Source organism: Choloepus didactylus, chromosome 14, assembly GCF_015220235.1.
Source record: "Choloepus didactylus isolate mChoDid1 chromosome 14, mChoDid1.pri, whole genome shotgun sequence".
Taxonomy (NCBI): domain Eukaryota; kingdom Metazoa; phylum Chordata; class Mammalia; order Pilosa; family Megalonychidae; genus Choloepus; species Choloepus didactylus.
This window is the reverse complement of record NC_051320.1, coordinates 96,275,350-96,296,097: the sequence shown is the minus strand read 5'-3', so window position 1 is coordinate 96,296,097 and position 20,748 is coordinate 96,275,350. Positions and strand designations below refer to the sequence as shown.

At 65.4% G+C, this 20,748-nt stretch overlaps 1 protein-coding gene across 3 annotated transcripts; it reads right to left on the bottom strand.

Moving 5' to 3' along the window:
* Positions 1-20,112, bottom strand: PTP4A3 (protein tyrosine phosphatase 4A3). 3 transcript variants are annotated; one of them, XM_037803162.1, is made up of 6 exons: positions 20,076-20,112; positions 8,001-8,888; positions 6,094-6,186; positions 4,229-4,359; positions 3,443-3,517; positions 1-523 (listed from the first exon to the last, which is right to left on the bottom strand). In XM_037803162.1, exons 2-6 carry the CDS (start codon positions 8,103-8,105, stop codon positions 406-408), a joined length of 522 nt encoding a protein of 173 aa, XP_037659090.1. In that variant the 5' UTR covers positions 8,106-8,888; positions 20,076-20,112; the 3' UTR covers positions 1-405. The 3 variants fall into 3 exon arrangements, with proteins under 3 accessions (XP_037659090.1, XP_037659089.1, XP_037659091.1); XM_037803161.1 differs by lacking the exon at positions 20,076-20,112 and adding an exon at positions 11,786-11,937; XM_037803163.1 differs by lacking the exons at positions 6,094-6,186; positions 20,076-20,112 and adding an exon at positions 11,786-11,939.
* Positions 20,113-20,748: the final 636 nt, after the last annotated feature.

The window sequence follows — 20,748 nt, the reverse complement described above, 5'->3', positions numbered from 1 at the left end:
CACAGTCACGGGGCCTGTTTTATTGCCTTCGAGTGTCTGGAACATCTCAGGGCCCCGAGAACCGAGCACAGGCCATGTGGGGGGGCTGCCCAGGAGGGGCCGGCCCGGGGCTAAAAAGCACACCCGCCCCAAGACCCAGCGGCGGTCAGCCCGGGGGTGGCGTGCAGGTGCGCTAGCAGGGGGCCCCGGGGCTGGAGGGCCAGGGACAGAGAGGGCGGGCCTCGGCTCAGAGAGACAGACAGACAGAGATGTGGGAGACAGGCAGACAGACTGGGGGTACAGAGACAGACAAAGGAAAAGGCAGGGTCAGAAAATGGCAGACATGGGGACAGACAGACAGACACAGGCCCAAACAGAGGTGACAAGACATCCGGCCGGCCGCGAGCCCCCAGGCCGGGGCCCGAGCTACATGACGCAGCATCTGGCCTTGTGCGTGTGCGGGTCTTTGAAGCGCAGTCTCTGCTTGGGCCGGTACTTCTCCAGGTAGGTGAGCTGTTTGCTGTTGATGGCTCCGCGCCGCTTCCTGGGGAGACGGACAGGGCAGGGGTCCGCGGGGCCCACCTCGGCCGCCCCGCCTTGCCCCGGGGGGCTCACGGCCCATGGGACTGCTGCTGCCACTGCCAGACCACCCTTCCCTCGGCCGCTGGGGCTCCCCCTGGCTCCTTCCAATGCACCCAGGTGTCCCCTCCTCCAGGCAGGCTGCCCAGGTCCCACCCCCGTGGTGAGTCCCACCCCACACTCCCACATGCTGACCCCAGACTCTGGCCACCCTGCCCCACACCAGGAGCACTGTCAGGCCGTGGACGCAACTCTCGACATCCTCCCCGGCTGTGTGACCCTGTGTGACCCCGTGAGCCTCAGGTTCCTTATCGCAGTGGTCCAGACCCCAGGAGGCCAAGGGACCCACGCAGGTGAACCACAGAGCACAGAGCCTCGGATGACTGGCCAGGGGCTGAGGGGTCACCGAGGGCAGGGGGCTGAGACCCCGGGGCTGCCCAACAGCCCAACACCCAGCCGGCTCCCTGCCACATGTCGTGGCCCACCCCCTCCAGTCCTCTGTCCCCTTAGCAGCCACTACTCGCCCTACCCCCAGGGTACCCCCCTCCCGAGGGCTGCCCCCACCTCACCTCACACAGGCCCTTGCCCACCGTGCCCCAGCCACCCAAGCTCGTTCCCCTTAGCACTTGCTGGTCCTCTGCCCAGCCAGCTCATCCCTGAGGGTCCAGGCCAGGCTTCATGGTAGCATTCGGGTCTCAGCCGCCAATCGGCACCAGCCCCCCACCCCCCCACCGCCTGCCCAGCACTGATTCTCTGTTCCTATCTGCTCCGTTCCTGTCCCTGGGTCAGGGCTGCTTGGAGACAGCAGGGGCGGGGCCTGGGGCTCGCGGCTCCCCCATCACAGCTCCATGGACACCTGCATCTGGCAGGTGGGGGGGCAGAACGTGCCTCCCAGGAGAGGGGACACGAGCCGCGCCTGAGGGAACCGCAGGTCAGGCTCTGCCAGGTGACAAAGTGAGTGGCGGGCCCGGGGCTGCCCACAGGCACGTCTGGAGGACTCCGTGTCCCACCCGCCGTGACCGTAGGTGTGGCCGTGTGACTTGCTTTGGCTGGTGAAACGTGAGTGGCTTGAGGACCAATGCATGGTCCCACCATCACTCTCCCTCAGGCCCAGCAACTGGCCACACCGGAGGCAGGATTGCTCCTCGGGAGGGTCCCTGAGGTACGGCCCCCACTAACTATGTCAGGTGTGTCATATGAGCAAGAAACAAACCTGGGTTGCTTTGAGTCGTGGGGTTTGGGGCTGCTTGTTACTGCAGCATAACTCACCCCTCCTGACTGATGCAGCTGCATGAGCAAAACCCAGGAGGGGACAGCCCAGGGGTGGACAGCTGTGGACTTAGGGGGGCTGGGGGTGGAGGCACGGCCCCCCTGGGCAGCCCCTTCTTAGATCTGCCCCAAGTCACGGAGTCACACGCACCCTGGAGAGTGAGTGTGTGTGTTTGTGGGTTGTGCAGGGCTCCCCTAAGGAGACCTGAGGCCCCGCAGGCTCTCTCACGTGTGCCCACCTGGCCCCAGGGGCCGGCCCGTGTGGCTGGTAAACAAACCTGCCTCGGGGAGAAAGAAATGGCCTGAGCCATGGGAGGCGGCCTGTCTGCTGAGCGGAATGGGAAAACACACTGGCACAGAGAGTGTGAGCATCTTGTATGTGCACACGTGCACACACACACACACACACACACACACAGACACGGTGGGCTGGGCCGGGGGACAGCACAGCACCGAGGCCCCGGCAAGGGCTGCCCTTGCTGTCCTCTGACTCCCCCGGACTCCCCACAGAGGCCAGAGCCCCTTTCCCAGGAGCGCGGGCAGCTGGGACACCCTCCCCACGGAGGCAGCCAAGGAGGCGGGACAGGCCTGGAAACTTCTGTGGCCCAGAGGAGGGGGGAGAGGCCTAGCCAAGGATGGGGGGGACAGGGGCACAGGAACAGCCGTACTCTGGGGTCCCAGGGGCCCGCCGGGACCACGTCGCAGGGAGGGGCTGTCACAAGGAAGCACTGCAGGACCTCGGTGGCCAGCCTCCCAGGGGAGCTGGGGCGGGGGGACAGGAGGCGGTGGAGACTTTCGGGCTCTTGTTTGTCCCCGAGGGCAGGGCTGGATGGCGCCTGGGCCCCTTCCTCCCCTGTGGTGAAGGGAGCCGCAGCTCCGCTCAGGATTGCAGGGGGAGGTGGGCCTTAAAGAGGTATGTCTGCGGAGGCCACAGTGGGGCGGGCAGGAGGGACGCGCTGGCGGCGACCTCAGCAGCAGCAAACGGAGTGTGGCAGCGGTTAGGGTACTGTTACTGCTGTCGTGGTTGCTAGCCCCGGCTCCCCACTGTTCAAAGGCCAGGGTTTGAGCCTGCTTTCTACTGCAAACCAACCCACCTTTCCTGACTGATGCAGCTACAAGGCACAACCCAGGGAGGGGACAGCCTAGGCAGGACAGAGCTGTGGGGTGAGGGGGCTGGGGCCTCGCCCAGGGCAGCTTGGACTGGTCTCGCCTCGGGGGTCTTTGCTCGTGTGGTGCCCTCAGCCTGAGGCTGCCTCAGTCAGGTGGGGCTGGGTTATGGCTCAGTAACGAGCAGGCCCAAACCCAGTGCGTTCAAAGACTCCGACCTGAGGGCTGCAGGGGGCCCAGCAGCAGTGCCCTCCGTGGCCAAGGCAGGTGTGCTACACTCAGTTACGCCCACTTGGCACATGCAGGTCACACGAGGGATGCGTCCCCACTCAGGCCCAGGGGTCCGGGCAGCCTGGAGGGGTGCTGGCCCCAGTAGGAGGCTGCGTGGGCCCAAGTGGTGGACACCTCGGAGGACACCCTAGGGCCGAGGGGCTCAGGAGTGCTCGCTGGCAGGGCGCTGGGGCCCCTGAATGCACCCACCCACCAGCCACCCCCTCCAGCCACTCACTGTCGGATGAACTGGATGGCGTCTTCGTACTTCATGCCGCTCTCGATCAGGGCCAGCGCCACGAGGACCGGGGCCCTGGGGGCACATGGCAGGGCTGGGAGCGGGGTTCAGGGCCTCCACCTCCCCGTCCCGACCCTGACCGGCCGCCTGCCAAGGATGCAGGGTGTGGGGGCCTCGACGTCCCAGGGGCGCCCCCAACTCTACCCGCAGACCTTCCCTTCCTTCCCCTGTGGAGGGCACAGGCTCGGAGCCTGGTCGCCTGGGTCCAAACCCCAGCCCCGGCGGGTCCCTCCTGGGCAAGCTCGGGTGGGTCTGGCAACCGCCCTGTGCCTCAGTTTCCTCGTCTGTAAAATGCCTTGGTGGAAGGATTAAACACTTGACTCGCTCTGGCACGGGATAAGAGCTTGCTTGATACACGCCAGCTGAACCCCACTCAGCCACGGGGTGACACCACTGCCAGTGTCGTTTCCATCAGAGCCCGGCTCTTCCACCCTCCTGCAAGCAGGGGCTCCGTGGCCCCAGTGGGGGCTTTGTGTCCGGGAGGAGGAGGCCGGGCAGCTCCTTTCCTGCACAAGGTGCAGGGACAAGGTTTCAACCACAGGAGGGAGTCGGGGCAGACTCTGGGAAGAACTTCCTCGCTGTGAGGCTGCAGGAGGGCTGTGGGAGGGCTGTGTCGGAATCCTGGCACTGCTGGCCCCGAGCCCTCTGGGAAGAGGGTCCCGTGGGCCGTGGACCCAGCCCTGAGCCGCGGTCCCCACACCCGCGCGGGCCCCGGCGGCCGCTCACCGTCCCAGGCCGGCCACGCAGTGCACGGCCACGCAGCTGCCGGGGTCATCGCAGAACTTGGCCTTCAGCAGGCTCAGCCAGTCCTCCACCACCTTGCCGGGCGGGGGCGCCCCGTCATCAAAAGGCCAGTCCTGGGGAGGCGAGCAGGACGGGGCGCTGGGAGAAGGCGCGGAGGATTCTGAGAGCCCGCGGGGGCTGGGATGGGGACCCCAGAGAAGGCTCCTCTCTCCATCCTTCCCTGCTCACTGCAGTTGTGCCCTCCTCCAGGAAGCCTGCCCTGAACACCCCTGTCCCTTTCTGAGTAGGGTTCCCCGAGAGCCCAATGGCCCCGCCCACCTGTGTGGTGATTCTGGGAGCACAAACTCCCCCGACACCCACCCAGCCTGAGAGGCTCCGGGGCAGCAGGCTCGGGGGGTCTCGTCCCCTGTGGTAACCCCTCCTTACTGCCCCATAAATGTGACTGAGCAAGAGCCACTCCCTCTGTCCCCAGCGCAGAGCACGCCCAGCCCCGTTACCCCAAAAGAAGGACGAAAGGGGTGGAGGGGGAGGCTGATTACACAGAGTTAGTTACACCTGGGGCCTTTCCCATTGTTCCTGGGGGGGGGTGTGACTTCTTTTTAAAAATCAGCTGTGCCTCCCACCCCGACCCTCCCCCAGGGCCCTGGACGAGGCGAGTCAAGGCGGCTCTTGAAACCCAGGGCCAGCGAGCCTCGCATGGGGGGACCCGGCTTAGGGTGAAGACAGAGATCGTTAAGTCTCAGTGAAGCAAATGCACGTAGGGCTCCAGGGAAGGCTCCAGAATGCGAGTTGGTTTGGCACCAGGGTTGAACCCACACGGGCCCAGATGCTGACAGAAGGTGGCCCTCGGGGTCACCTGGCCCCTCCCAGCCTCCAGGGACAGGAACACCGAGGCCCACAGGCATGCGTGGCTGCCTGAAGTCTAACCCAAATCCCTCCTGCTGCAGGGAAGGGAAGCTGAGGGGGGAGGCACCTGTGCTGAGAGATGCGTCACACACATTTACTCAGCATCCCTGTGAGCACCTGCACGTTACAGGTGAGGAACCCCAGGCTCGAGCAGCCTGTGTGATCCCAGGGCAGGGAAGGGGCAGAAGCAGGGACAGCTGAGGCCTGTCTGACCCCAAAGATTTAGCTCTTTCCACACTGCCTAGTCGTGACTAAGGACGGTGACACCTATAAACCATGGGGTCCTGGTATGACAATGGACCCCAAAAGGGGCCGTTCTCTGGGGCTAAGGCCCAGGCCGAGCCAGGTGAGGCCTGTCAGACACCGGCTGCCCCCTCCCTGCGTCCAGCCTGAGTTCAAGGAAGCCCTGCACTGTGGGAGCCACTCACCCAGGCTGGGGTCCATGCCATGGGCTGGCCCCAGGCTCTGGCTGCTGTGGCTGGGGCACCATGGCTGGGGCCAGGACCCTTGGGGATGGGGCAGCAGGGCAGCCCACCCCTGCCTGCATGTGGGCCCAGGGCCAGGGGAGCCACGGAAACAGCCCCAAGGGCCTCCCCCACCGTCCCTCCAGGGACCCTCCCACCCGGGTCCCACTGCGCCCAGCCTGGCCCACAGCAGCCGCTGCCCAGCGACGGGCCCCAGGCACTGGGGGAAGCCAAGACAGGTCCCGGCGCAGGGAGAAGGGCTGCCGTGCACTCCACACCGCTGGAACCCTGGCTCTGCCAGGCTCGGGAGAGCTCAGGCACCTCAGGCCTCCCTCAGTGCACCCACAGACGCGTGTGGCCCAGGCACACGCACACCCGGGGCAGAGGGTCAGCCAGACAACTGCCTCCTCCCTCACGGCCCCCCAGGCCCTGGCTCCCCACAGGATCCCCCCCACCACGTGGCAGCACTGGCCTCACCACCACGGTGATGCCGTCCTTCTCCAACGGGGCCTTGTCGTAGGTGACCTCGCACACGCGCACCACGGTGGTGGCCCCGTACTTCTTCAGGTCCTGCCGGGCAAGGGAGCAGGGAGAAGGAAGGGCTGGGCTGGGGGCTGCAGGGGCCAGGACCCCCTGACTGGGGCACTGTGTCCCCTTGGACCCCCAGGACATTGCAATCCACAGCGAGATGGGCCCTTGACCTGTGGCTTCCACTCCCACCACAACCGCCCCCATCCTCTGGTACTCAGAAACCCACTGATGTCACCAGCAAGTCCCATTCTGCAGACAAAGCAGGGACAGGACACCTCCCAACCACACATGGTCCCCGCTGTGAGCAGCCTCCTGGCTGGGGGTGCACAGATGAGCCCCGCCCAGGGGCGTGGCTGGACCCTACTCAGGGTCTTCAGTCTCCAGGGGGGCACCTCAGAGCAGGGAAGGGGGTCTCAGAGGGAGGAGGGGGCCACAGAGGAAAGGGCTCGCGGAGGGGGCAGGGCGGGTGGCTGGCAGGAGGGAGTCACCGGCGGGGAGCCCCACATCGACAGGGAGGTCAAGGTATCCTACAGCCAGAGGAGGGACATTTATACCGGGTGCAGAGGGGTTCCCGCTCATGGGGGAGCTATTCTGGGAGCAGCGAGGCAGCAGTCACTGGGCACACAACGAGGACACTAGGCACAGCGAGGACAGGACAGAATTCGGGGAGAGGTGGGAGGGACGGGGCTCTGAGGCTGCAGGGGCACCTTAGGAGTCCCCTGTGCCCCTGGCAGGGTGCTCTCACCCAGCCCAAGACTGAGCCCCGATGCAGGTGCTAGGCTGAGCCCTGACCCCAGTCACACACTGAGCTTTGCACTCACCAGTGTGTTCCCAGGCACCACTCCTCTCTCAGGGGCCTCAGCTGGGAGGGTGCAGCCCTCCCCTTTAAGGCACTGGCTCAGGGTCCAGGTCCCAGGTCTCCCGGCAGCAGGGCACCCACTGCCTCCCTCTACATAGCCTTTGAGGCCATTTGACATGCACTCAGGGGACTTATCTCATGTCCCAGAAGAAAACACTGAGGGTCCAAGGCTGCATCAACCCTGCACACAGCCACAGGCTCTGCAAACAGCCCTGTGCACACCACAGGCTCTGCAAACTGGCCCTGCACACGGTCCCAGGCTCTGCACACGCCCCCTGATTACGGCCTCAGGCTCTGCAAACAGCCCTGTGCACAGCCGCAAGGCCATAGGCTCTGCAGATGGCCCTGGGGCTGCAAATGACAGGGAGCCCTGCGGAGGCCCGGCTCCTGTGGGAGGCCATGCAGACGGCTCCAGACACTGCCCCTGACGCCAGGCTGTGCAGACACATCTGGTCCCATCAGCTGGGGGTGTGAACAGCAGCCAGCTCTCCAGGTCCAGGGGTCACGCCCTCACAGGCCCAGCTCTGCCTCCTGCCCAGCCCCTCCTCCCCCAGAGCTGTTGGGCTGCCCGGGGCCATGGAGCTGTACCCCATGACTGTCCCCAGGCTGAGTGCTGTGTTGGGCAGTCACCCCCATGTGTCGGGGTCCCTGCTTCCAGCTCAGCCTTCACACAGGCCAAGAGGTCACGAAGGGCTTGCTGACCCTCCTGCCCCCAAACCCTGCAGCTTAGAGGCTCATGTGCCCTCACACCTGCAGGGCCCCCTAGGCAGCCTGGGGGTCCCACCAACACCCCTCACTCCAGTGGCACCAGGACCCCCACACCCACCCCCGGGATCCTGTAACCAGGATAACTGAGGGTTGCTCCCAAGGGCAGTCCTTGACCTTGACAGCCACTGGATTCCACGTGGCCGGCTCGGGCCCGCCCACCTCTCGGGAGGCCGAGGGCAGCCCCGCCAGTGCCCGCACCCCCCGCCCGGCCCCCCGCCCCTCTCACCTCGATGAAGGTGCTGAGGGTGGCGTTGGAGGGGTTGTGGGTGATGAGGAAGCGCATGTTCTTGTAGCTGAGCTCCACGGGGGCCGGCCGGTTCATCCAGGCCATGGCTCGCCCCGCCAGGAAGGGGGGCCGGGCGAGAGGTCTCAGGGACACAACCAGAGAGGCCCACCAGCCCCCAAACTCCTATGCTTGTCTAAGGGGAAAAATGCTTAAAAAAACCCTGTCCCCAAACCCAGCACAAATATTGTGCAAATACTCAGGACGGGGAGTGCAGCCCGATGCTGCGGTAGTTAAAGAAGAAAAGCCAAGTCTTTAAAAAAGAAAGGGAACCAAAGAGCCCCCCAGAAGCAAAACGGGCAGCTCCGAACTCCTGTCCCTCAGAATTGGGTAATTATAAAGAGGCAAAAATAAAATAACCAAAACAACAAAAATGAAACAAAACAAAACCTCAGCAAACAAAACTTAAGCAACCCAGAGTGACTCTGGCCGCCGTGGCTTTGTCCACCACTGCGCCCGCTGCTGGGGACACCCCGTCCGCATCGGTGGATGGGCCCCAAACCCCCAGGGACCAGAGGAAATGTGAACTTGAATTCAGCAGACTCCAGCAGCCTGGCCAGGATCTCAGGCAGGGGCAAGAGGCGGCCGGGACACACAGGGCCCCTGTCACGTTACCCCATCGGGGTACGGCCAGTCCTGGAGGGCAGCGGCGGGCTCAGGCGGAGCCGGCCCCCCGCCGGGCAGCGGAGGCCATGGGCGGATGAGGGCAATGGTGAGAGCCAGGGGCACGGGCCTCCTCAGCAGCGGGCGCGGTGCTGGGCGTGGCAGTACTCAGGGCTGCCCCCGGGGGGTCTCCCCATAAATCCTGGGCTGGTCAGCAGCAGGCAATGTCTGGGGGAGGAAAAGAGAAGGAAAGTACAGAAGATGGGTCTCTGGGAGCCACCTACTGCCCGTCATGGCAGATGCTTCTCCCCGGGCCCCTGCCAAGTGACCGCGGTGTGTGAGCAACCCTCCTGGGGCCTCAGTTTCCCCATGTGGGAGGACAAGAAAGGACAGCTCCTGCCCAGGGCTGACCCAGGGCCCTGAGGTGACCAGCCTGTGAGGACTGTCATCCCATAGCCACCAGGATGAGAAGAGGAGGGGGAGGGAGGGGGGAGGAATGGGGCAGGAGGGGAAGGGAGGGGTTCCCGCCCTTGACCAGGAGATGGGGACACAGAACACACACAGGCACACACACGTGCACACACATGCACTCAGGGTGCGTCTATGGTGACAGAGGCTGCACCCCCGACTCCGAGCCTGGTCTCGTCTCTGATCAGCAGACACGCACCCCCTTCCCAGGACAGTCACCCTTCTCGGTGGGATTTCTGAGCCCAGATCATTCATAGGCTGCCCATCCTCAGGAAGAGGGGCTCGACCACAGGGGCCAGGGGCTGTGGGGTGTTGGCAGCCCCACTCACTGCCACGAACCACCTTCACAGCTCTCGAGGGTTCCCATGGAGAGTTTCCCGCTCTCAGAACCCGCTTCTACCCCCACGGCCACTCTGTTGTCTCTGCCCAGGACCTGCCTCCAAGAGCTCAGAGCAGCGGGCGCAGACACCCACGGCCAGAGGGCTGCCTCCCAGTGCACATGTGCCTGAATGGGGGTGGTGGCAGGTGGCCCCAAGCGGGTCATACTGAGGCAGGGCACGGGGAGGGGGCTGCCCGGCCATAGGGCAGCCGCAACCATCTCCACACCCTGCCACTCCCTCTCTCTGGGTCCATCACCTTAAAGGCCAAGCAAGGGAGCCCCGGAAGGAGCACCCAGCCCTCCTCTGCCCCCACCTACAGGTTCCACCACCCCTCCATGCCCATCTGCTCACAGCCCCTGCCTCCCTCCCACCCACAAGAGAAGGGCACCTGCTGCACCCCCTGCCCGACAACCCATCACCTCTCACCTTGGCCCACACCCCAGCACCCCCTTCAGCTGCCCACCAGGCAGACCTGGCACCTGGAGCCTCAGCTCGGCGCAGGAAGGGCCCAAGACTGGGACCCCAAGCCCTGGAAGGTGCCCCACCACAGGCTCCTGCCGCTCAGGGACACCGGCGGTGCAGGTGCAGGGGGGGTCTCCTCAGTCTCCCACCCTGGGCACCCCAGATGGCACCACGTCCCTTGGACTCTGCCCCTGGCCACGGTCCTCAGAGAGTTAAAAAGGAGGGAACCCAGGAGCAGGTAAAGAGGCGAAGAGAAGGAGCCCTCTGGCTGGTTCGGCCGCCCCGAGCTCGTCCTGGCTCTGAACGCTGGTGAGACAAGCGCAGGAACCAGAACAACACAAACACCCAGGCATCTCCTGGGGCAGCGGGGCGTGCACGTGTGCGTGTGTGTTTACCAGAAGGAAAGGCGAGCAAGAGACCTGAGGAAGCCACAGGGTTCTCCCCGAGGGTTGCGCCAGCCCCTCACCACCTGCAGCTGCTGGGGGCAACAGCGAACAGCCTGACCCTGCTGCCCAGTGTCCCTGGGTCATCGGGGCCGAGGGTCACTAGGCAGGGGCTGCAAGCACGGGAGGGGGGTTGTCATCAGTCCATGGGGGTCAGTGTTTAGTCTGGGCTGGGCTCTCACCACACACCCCACTTTCTGCAGATCCGGGGTCCCACCCCCAGATGGGAGCAAAGCAGTAAAGACCCTTCTTGCCCCCATGGCCAGCTGCTCCCGGGGTCACCCTTCCTGACCACACCCCCTCAGCAAGTTCACCCAGCAGGAACTCCAGCCGGTGACCACCCCTGGGCAGAGCTGACCCACGGCAGCCCATCTGGCCATCCCCCAATCCCAGGAGACTTCCGGTCTGGGCTGAGGCGGGACCACCCAGCTGCCTTGGGCCCCCCCATCTGTAAAATGGGGACAGGCCGCTCCCCACTGCCACTAACCTCTATCTCAGCCCCTCTGCTGCCACCAGCCCCCCACTCCCACCAGCCCGCCACCCAGGACACAGGAGCCCGCAGCACCTCTTGCCCGTGGCCTTCCTGCCACCCCTTCCTCCTTCTGGGAGACCCTGGCCCGACCTCCTCCCTGCCATGGGCAAGGAGCCCTCTGCCACTGGCAGAATGCTTTTCAAGACCATTTAAGCCAGTCCCTGCCCTTGTCTCTGTTTGCCAGATGGGAAAACTGAGGCCAGGAGAGATGGGAGGACATTCCCTGGGCACTGGTCGGGCCAGGCACCTGGCAGAGTGGCCCTGTGGGTTTTCTGAACGTCAAGGAAGCAAGAAGAACAGCAAGTGCGGGTTTACAGATGAGGAAACCGAGGCCCACGAGGCTCCCCCCTGGTTCCCACGCACAGCTGGAGGAAGGGCCCGCTGAATTTGAACCCAGAACCGAATATGTCGGAAGCCCTCTCCAAAAGGGACCCTGCGTGGTAGGGTGAGGCAGAGAACCAAGGTTCAGTGGGGTCCGTAGAGAGGCGAGCCAGGGGCCGAGGCAGCACCCGTGGTCCGGGCTGAGACTGGGTGGGCTCCAGAGCACCGCGGGCCGCGGGGGCCGGGGCGCGGGACCGCTCGCGGTGGGATCCTGCGCGGGGGAAGGGGTGGGGTTGGGAGGTCGGTGGCCCGGAGCCCGCGGGGTGGCCCGGCCTCTCCGGGGAGTTCCCAGGGGCGCGCCCCCTCCCTGGGAGGAAGCGTTTCCCATCCAGCCGCCCCAGGGCCCCGCTTCCTTCCCGGGCAGGACAGGGCTGGACGTCCCGGGAAGGCGCCCCGGGGTCGTCCCTGCGCGCGCCCCGCCGCCCCGCGCGCCCTCCGCGTCCCGCCGCCTCAGCTCACCCGCGCCCGCAGGCGTCCGGCCGCCGCCTCCATCCGCGCCCGCCGGGGTCCCTGGGCCGCGGGTCCGGCGGCGATGGCCGGGACCTAGGGCGCGGGGCGCGGGGCGCGGCGCATCCTCCCGCAGGGGCCCCGCTGGCCTCCAGGCGGATGCCGGGCGCGGGGAGGTCCGGGGCTATTTACAGCGCCCGGGCATCACGTGGGCAGGGGGGTGGCTGGTGACCCGCGGGCGACCCAGCTTATTGTGCAGCCCCCGCCCGCGCTCCCACACCTGCTGCCTAAATATAGCCCGCGGTCGGCAAACAAAGGGGCCAGCCGGGAGGGCCCGGACCCCAGTTACAGGAAGCGCTGGGGACGGAGGAAGGGGAAATACAAGCTCAGCAGCAGGGCCGCTGACCCCGGGGGCCCCGCCGGCCCAAGGCACCCCTTTCTTCCTGCTCCCTCCTCTCAGGCCAGAGCTGGCACCCTCACCCGTTTGCTCTCCCTCTCTAGAACCTGCTGGGGCTCCCTATGGCCCCATCACACAGGAAGGATTCCCACAGCACCCGGGAGATAGTGGCCCAGGATTTGATCCTGAAGGGTGGGGAGCTGGGGATGGAGCCCTGCAGTGCCTGATGGCTGAAGACGGAGAGCTTGGGTTTCCGAAAACGAAAATGAGGGCACCCAGAGCAGAGAAGGGGTAACGAGGTGGACACAAGGGACAAGGGCTGGGCACCTCCCCTGGCCCTCAGGTCTGGCTCAGGCCCCAGCGAGCTCTCCCGAGCACAGCGTGCCCTTCCTGTCTGAGCCCGAGCACAGTGTGCCCTTCCTGTCTGAGGACCCCTCCCTTTACGGGACATCTACTGGTAGCACCTTCGCTACCATCAAAAACTGGCAACACTCTGATGGATGAGTACTGTTATTCTCCCCAGGGTCCCGGAGAGTAAACTGAGGCTCTGAGGGTGGGAGCCCATGCAGGGTCACACAGAAGGTGGATTCAACCCGCCCATCCCCCAAGGCTCAGTTCAGCCATCAGATGCCCCCTCCCCCTTGAAGCCCTCCATGATGCAGAAGCAAAATCCTCCCTGGCATTCCCAGCTCTCTCCCTCACCCTCCCATAGGTCCTGGCTTTGCCTCGGGGAAACACCATGTCAAGGAACACAAATGCTCCCCAGACTGTGGGCCCTGGACTCCCTACCTGCCCTAGAGGCCTTTGGAAAGGGGGCGGAGCAGGGTGGGTGGAGCCCCTGGCCCGCAGGTCCCAGGAGGCCTCCCTCGCTGGGAACCCGGCTCTGAGCCCAGCTCCCAGCCAGCCTGCTTGGCCCCTGCAATCAGCGGCCAGTGCCGGGGAGGGAGGATGTTGGCCCCGAGCCAGGCCAAGGGCACAGCACCCCACCCCACCAGGCACCCCCTCCTCCCCTCCTGCACCGCGCCTGAGAGCTGCCACCATTCTCCTGGCCTGTCCAGAGTGATGCCTGGGACCCTCATCTCCTCCCACCGGGCAGATGGGCAGGCAGACGGGCAGGCAGACAGGGGAGGTGATGACAGGGTGGCCCGCGGGAACCCCCACCCCCAGGTGGCCCTGCCTGCCAGCCCAGGGAGCCCCAGATGGCATGGCCTCCCTGGCAAGGGCTCCGGCCCCCGTGCTGTCACCCAGCGCCAGACTCCCCTGCAAGTGCTCGCAGCTCAACACCGCCAGCAGCGTCTCCCTGAAGGACCCATGTGGGAGCAATCACCCACCTTGATGGCTTTCCAAGGGCCTACCCCTCGGACACGGAGCCCGACACGGCCTCCCACAAGGAAGGCACGAACGCATCCACGTTGTATTGATAATCCGGGCCGCTCAGAGAGGTCAGGTCACTCACCCAGATCACACAGCCAGGAAGCAGAAGGACGGCAGTCGGAGCTAATGTTTGCTGACCCACAGGGGCCCTGCTCGTCCCCAGCTCAGCCCTCTGGGGGATTGGGGGGGAGCTGCCTCTGCCACCCCAGCCTCAGTTTTCTGATCGGCACAAGGGTGTCTTGATAAAAGGTCCCATCAAGTTCTGCGACGCTGCAACCAGGCAGCCAAGCCCACTGCGCTGCTCTGGCTGCAAACCTAGGTCCCAACGTCCCTGCCCGTCTCCCCATTCCCCCTGCCTGGGGCACCCACTCTGGCCAGGCCTGGGGGCACCTGCTGCAGCTGGCAGAGCCCCAAGCCTTTCAGAGAAGTCTATTTTTATCGGGACAGGAGTTGTTCCTGGAATCCTCAAGGAGTGAGCCCAAGTCCGTCTGCCGCCTGGGGAGCCGGCAGGGGAGGCCCAAGCCCAAGCCTGGGGACCCAAGAAACTTTCCTGGAGCCCTCCCTTCCTGGCCCCCCAGCACCGTGGGCCTGGCCCATGCTGCTGCCTCCACACCCGGCCCTACATCCCGTCCCCTCTCCCCTCCACCACAGGCCCTTCAGAGCACAGCTGTCCTGGCCCATCCTGGACTGGAGGAGGCCTTATCCCAAAGGAGAGACTCAGAGGCCACACCCCTACCCCTACCCTGCCCCCTGCCCAGAGCCTGGCACTGGAGGGCTCCACACTTGTTTGTGGAAGGAACAAATGACCTAATCTTCTGGGCAGATATGCAGATCTAGGTGACACCCAGAATCCATCTTAGGAGCTCAGCTCCCAGGGTCCAGAGGGAAGGAAGTCACCTTCACCACCTAATTGTCAGCTTGCACACCTCAGATGATGGGGAGCTCACTACACCCTGGCAGCACCTTCTGCCTTTGGGCAGCTCCCAGGGCTGTCAGTCTCTCCTGCTTCCTGTGGGTTCACCGTGGGGAGGGAGCAGCAGGAGAAGGGTTCCAAGCAAACAAGTCCCCAGAGCTGGGGGAGTCCCGGAGGGCAGGGCTGGAGGGCAGTGGTCTGCCTGGAGGAGCAGGCCAGTGGGGGAAGCCTCCACGTCAGGCCAAACCCCTGCCCAAGTCCCCATGGGCCCCTGGGCCAGCCTGTGGCCTCTCTAAATGGAGACACTGCCAGAGGGAAGCTGGCTTCTGCCGTGGTGCCAGCTCACGCCAAGCTGGTCACGGAGCGCCCGGGCCACAACCTGGAAGCAGAGCTGTTGGGAACAGGCTTGGGTTTCCAATGAGCCGGCCCCTGTTCTGCCTGCTGGAACTCAGGCTCCCTCCCAGGCAGACGCAGGCCATCCACTGGGGCTCAGGCTCCCTCCCCCTCGGCCCTCGCTCATGCTGATCCCCCCATCATGGGGTCCCCCCCATGCAGGTGCTGCCTTCAGGCCTGACCCCTCCCACCCCACCCACCTGCAGCCGAGAGGACACGGGCCGCCAAGGCCATGCAGCCAGGCGGGACAGGGCAGGAACTTGGGCTGAGGCCTGTGTGGCGCCCACCCCGGGCCTCCCCACAGCACACCGGGACCCAGGGCCAGCGCCCAGCAGGTGCTGCGGGAAGGCTGCCAGCTCAGCACAGAGCACTGACAGGGAGCGGGGACCCGTCCCCCAGGAGAAGCCGGGGGAGCTTGGACGCCGTGCTGGCCTGCCCTGGCTGTGTGACCGCAGACAAGCCCCAACCCTCGCTGGCCTCACTCTCCTCTCCGGGAAAGGGGGATCTGGACCCCAGAACTTTGCCCTTTGCCAGTCAAACTGTGGAGATCCCAGACACTGAGCCCCAAGATGCCCCCTCTCCTCTGTGAGCCCACCCCCCCACAGAGGCCGGAGGTCTCCAGGCTCCAATGAGTCCCCAAATCTCAGAAGTCACAATCCCACGACGGTGGGGTTCCCAGAGCCTGAGAGGAACAGGGCCTGCTCACCCGACAGCCCGACAGGCCATCAGGGCCATGTCCTGGGCAGGCCACAGGGCCTGGGGACAAAGGCCCAGGCAGGGACCCAGGTGGAGTGGAAAGGGTGGTCCCCAGGGTCTGGGCACTGCACAGCAAACAAAGACGCTCCTGATTGTCATCCCTGCCACCACCCTCGTCCCCGTCACTGTTGCCATCATCCTACGGTAAGTTCTGTTTACACTTTTCCAGATGAGGAGACTTCGGGCCCCAGGTGGCGAGCAGCCCACCGGGAATTTGAGCCGCTGCCCAGCGGGCGGTCCAGCTGGCCGAGGCAGGGCTGGGTGCCTCAGTGCAGGACAGAGAGAGAAGGGGGGCTGTGAAGTCACCCCTCAGAGCTTGGCCCACAGTTCCTCGGGGGCCCCTGGGCGGCCTTCCCACACCTGTGTCTTTCATGCTGCCGCAGGGTGTGGTGCCAACTTGCCAACCCAGGTGGCCTGCCCACCACAGCCCCCTTGGGTGCTGCCAGCTGCCAACACTGCCCTGGGCAGGCCACAGCCCCACTGCAGGCCCACAGGCCGGGCAGGCGGGCACCGCTGTGGGCACGGGCAAGGAGGCTACCACACCACACCCAGGCTATCATTGGTGCCTGGCACAGGGCGGCCGGGCAGGCAGTGGGGTGGGCCAGGCTGGGCACCACGGCTCTCCTGGGCCGCCCCGGTCTCCGACAGCACCCGTCCCGCAGCATCAGAGAACCGCCCGGGGGCGCACAGAAACCTGGCCCGCAGGCAGCGCTGAACACCACTGTGCATCTGCTGCTCCCCGCAAGCCCAAACTGCCCCCCACAGCCAGAGTCTGGGACCCTAGCCGCCCCACCTCGGCCACAGCCCTTCTGGGCTTGGGCCGTCCCCTGATGGGACTGGGAATGACAAAGAGCCTGTGGAGCAGGAGGAGGAGCTGGAGCAGGGGGAGGAGCTGGAGCAGGGGGAGGAAGAGAAGGGGAGGAGCAGGGGAGAGAAGAGCAGGGGGAGGAGTAGGGGGAGGAGGAGAAGGGGAGGAGAAGGGGGAAGAAAGGAGTGGGGGGAGGAGGAGGAGCAGAGGGAGGAGGAGCATGGGGAGAAGCTGGAGCAGGAGGAGGAGCTAGAGCACGAGAAGGAGCTGGAGCAGGTGCAGGAGGAGGAGGAGGGGGAGAAAGATCAGGGGGAGGAGCAAGGGGAGGGGGAGGAGCAAGGTGAGAAGGAGGAGCAAGGCAAGGAGGAGGAGCAGGGGGAGGAGTAGGGGAAAGAAGAGGAGCAGGGGGAGGAGCGGGGGAGGAGGAGGAGCAGGAGCAGGAGGAGGAGCTGGAGCAGGTGCAGGAGGAGGAGTAGGGGAGGAAGAACGGGGAGGAGCAAGGGGAGGAGGAGGAGCAAGGTGAGGAGGAGGAGCAGGGGGAGGAGTAGGGGAAAGAAGAGGAGCAGGGGGAGGAGTGGGGGGAGGAGGAGGAGCTGGAGCAGGTGCAGGAGGAGGAGTAGGGGAGGAAGAACGGGGAGGAGCAAGGGGAGGAGGAGGAGCAAGGCGAGGAGGAGGAGCAGGGGGAGGAGTAGGGGAAAGAAGAGGAGCAGGGGGAGGAGTAGGGGAAAGAAGAGGAGCAGGGGGAGGAGCGGGGGAGGAGGAGGAGCAGGAGCAGGAGGAGGAGCAGGGGGAGGAGGAGGAGCTGGAGCAGGTGCAGGAGGAGGAGTAGGGGAGGAAGAACGGGGAAGAGCAAGGGGAGGAGGAGGAGCAAGGGGAGGAGGAGGAGCAGGGGGAGGAGTAGGGGAAAGAAGAGGAGCAGGGGGAGGAGGAGGAGCTGGAGCAGGAGGAGGAGGAGCAGGGGGAGGAGGAGGAGCTGGAGCAGGTGCAGGAGGAGGAGTAGGGAAGGAAGAACGGGGAGGAGCAAGGGGAGGAGGAGGAGCAGGGGGAGGAGTAGGGGAAAGAAGAGGAGCAGTGGGAGGAGTGGGGGGAGGAGGAGGAGCAGGGGGAGGAGGAGGAGGAGCGGGGGGAGGAGGAGGAGGAGCAGGGGGAGGAAGAGGAGCTGGAGCAGGAGGAGCGATAGCAGTGAGGACGCCAACCCCACCTGCACAGGCAGGAAAGGTCAGGCCAGGCTTAGGGCTCACACTGACCTGGGGTCAAAGCCGACACTGCCTGTGACCACGGGTCCCCCACGAGCCTGGCTCCCCATGTGTAAAAGGTCCGACAAAACCCGCCTCGCTGGGGTGGGAAGAAGGCAAAGGGGACAGGAAACAATGACAGCTGAAAATGGGGCTTCCAGGGCCACAAGGCACCTCAGATGAGGAAACTGAGGCACGGCTGGGGGAAATGGGGGCCCCGAGCCCAGGCCTGCAGAGCTCCTTTCTGCCCCTCCCCTCCCACAGGCCCACCTGGTGGTCAGCCCCCCTCATAGCTCCCCCCACCCCTAGCGCACGGGGACTGCACCCTCAGCTGCCTCTGCAATCCACCCATCACAGACCAGGACCCGGGGTCCTCCAGGGCGTCCCCCCAACACACTGCCCCCTCCCTCCTCAGGGCCTCGGCTCGGATACTATCTTCTGCCACCTGCACCCCTCACCTCCCACTTGCACCCCTCACCTCCAGCTAAGAGGCCAAGAGAACTAGCACTCATTCAGTCAATCATTCAGTCAGTCATTCAATCATTCATTCATTCAATCATTCACTCATCCAAGTTAACAAACATTTACTGAGCACCTTCCAGCACCAGGCACTGAGCTAAGCTTGGGGGGAGAGGGGCTGAAGGGAAGAAATCACCAGAACAGGCAAGGACCCCGCCACCCCCTCCCACCCTGCAGGCCTCTCTGCCCTGGCCTCCCCGGCTGGTCGGGGTCTCCCGGTACCCCTGTTCTCCTCACTCTCTGTGCCCCCCCCACCTGGCCAACCCACCCTTCCACCAGGTACCAAGGGACAGGTGTGCTCTCGTCCCATGGGGCTCACTGTAGGTTGGATGAGTAGGCGTCCCATGTCCAGACCCACCCTGGCCGCCTTGCCACTGCTCCCACACCTTCCATAGCTCCCCAGTGCCCAAGCTCCTGCTCTCCAGCCTGGCCCACAGCCTCTGCCCCTCCCACCAGAGACAACCCACCCTCAGCCCAGGGGCTGCTGATTTGTGCCTCCAGCCAGCTGGTCCCTGCCCAGGATGCCCCCAGAAACTCCTCCTCATCCTCAACACCCAGATAAGGGCCTCCTCCTCATCCAGGAAGCCCTCGGAACACCCAGGCTGGGCCCAGGGACAATGGGTGCCCAGGTTCCCCCACTGACTTTTCATTCACATGTGTGCCAAGCACCCCTTTGGCTGCAGGCCCCACAGTGGGCACTGGGAATCAGGGCTGAGGCAACCTCTGGGGGGTGGGGTGGGGGTGAGGAGGACAAACAATAACCGGGTGATGGGGTACTGCAACAGGCACGGGCCACAACACGGCTGGGCAGAGAATCACCACGGGGATGGCTAATCAGGGAGGCCTGTCTGAGGAGGTGGCCTTTGGGCAGAGACCCTGGGACACATCAGCCAGAATAGGGCATGGATGCCCAGGATGACACCCACACCGGGATCCCCACCAAGCCCCATGTGAACAGCTTCACGGCTCACAAAGCCCCTCACACACACACACATACACACACACACACACACACACACACACCGAGGCCCAAGACCTGCACCCCACTTTACAGGGAGGCAAAGCAGAGCGGGAAACCTGGTGCAAACCTCATTCATTCAGACCACTGACAGGGGGAGTTTAAAACACACGTGAGGCCTTCAGAGCGGCCAGAGCAGACCTGGGGGCCCCAAGACCAGCCACTGCGCCCCAGCGGAGCCCTCAGTTGACTCCAAGCCCAGGGATTCTTGCTTTACCAACACTGGAAAGTCCCTCGGGGATTTTTATAACCCAAGATAACAGATAACAACCCGGGCTGCCAGTTATTAACCATAGCAGTCACCCCTTCTTGAGCATCTACTTTAGGACAGAAACTGAGAGGCTGTGGGCTCCCACGGCTGGTCTACCGGCCCCAGCTGTCACAGCTCGCGCCGCCGGAGGGCCACCCTGCACGGTGCTAATGCACTTTAACCCCACGACTCCCAGGGCGGCTGGTGGCCGGGTGCCCCAGGAGCCCCCGTTCAGGCCTGCTGCCCGGCCTGGCCATGCACAGCACCTCCCTTCACCTCCAAAGCCAGGGGCTCCTCAGTTAGCCGGGGAACACCCGGCCACAGGAGTCTGGTGACTGCCCCAGTGGGAGAAGCACCAGGCCGGACCCAGCCGCCCCGAGTCCCCGCGCTCCATCCTCCTGGGTGCCCGAGTGACTGGCCGGGGGACCGCTGAGGCCCAAGGGAACCCAGGGGCGCAGAGCAGATGACAACTCGTGCTGGAAGGAAGGGGAGCTTCCAACGGTCCTCAAGTTTGGCTTCTGGAAGGAAAAGGTTCCCTCTCCGGGGTGGCACCCTGGCCCAGGGACCCCCTCGCCCGCAGCCCCTGGCTCTCGGGGTCTGCCCCTCCCTGCAGCACCCCTTCCAGAGGGGGACACTCACCCCGCGCCCGCAGTCCGCCCGCGCGCCCCGAGGCCGTGCCCAGCCCGCCCGCGCCCCGCCGGCTTTATCTCCCGCCCGCCCCTCGGCCGCGCGTCAGGGGCGCCCCGGCTCCCACAGTAAATCTCGCCGGGGGAGGCCGCCCGCGGGGGCTGCCCGGGAAGGACCCGCCCCCGGCCGCCGGGGCTCCCAAAACGCTCCTGCCAACGGGCTTGGGGGCAGGGAGCCGGGGGGTCAGGGAGCCCCCAGCCTGCTGGGCAGGCGGGGGCTGGAGGGCAGGACAGGAGGACAAGCGGACAGTCCCCAGGGCCCTGTCACAGCGGGGTGGGGGAGGGCCGGGCGCAGAGCCAGGAGCAGGATGGGGGAGGGGAGCCCGGCTGGACCCAGGCCCTGGCCGGAAGCCAACAGGGGAGCAGGGGGGTGCCCTGGGGGCTTCTCGGGTCTGCCCACCCGCAGGCTGGGGAAGGGGGCCCCAGGGGCCGTTCCCTGCTGCCTGCGGGGGCTCTTGTCCCCACCACCACCCCCAGCCCTATGCAGCCTGCCCCTGACCTGAGCAGACCCCCAGGGCTCTCCCCGACCAGTTCAGGGGCCTCAGGTCCTTTCCCTTCCAGGTAGCAGCCAGGTTGGCCCAGAGCCCCCTGGGGCTGGACTTTCAATCCATCCTGGCAGTCCCCAT

Bases quoted from the DNA above. Each gene is read 5' to 3' on its own strand.
- PTP4A3 (XM_037803162.1), bottom strand. From the start codon at position 8,105: ATGGCCTGGATGAACCGGCCGGCCCCCGTGGAGCTCAGCTACAAGAAC. The intron at 3,518-4,228 runs GTGAGCGGCCGC...ATGTGCCCCCAG, and splicing joins TGCGTGGCCGGCCTGGGACG to GGCCCCGGTCCTCGTGGCGC. The intron at 524-3,442 runs GTGAGTGGCTGG...CCGTCTCCCCAG, and splicing joins GCCATCCAGTTCATCCGACA to GAAGCGGCGCGGAGCCATCA.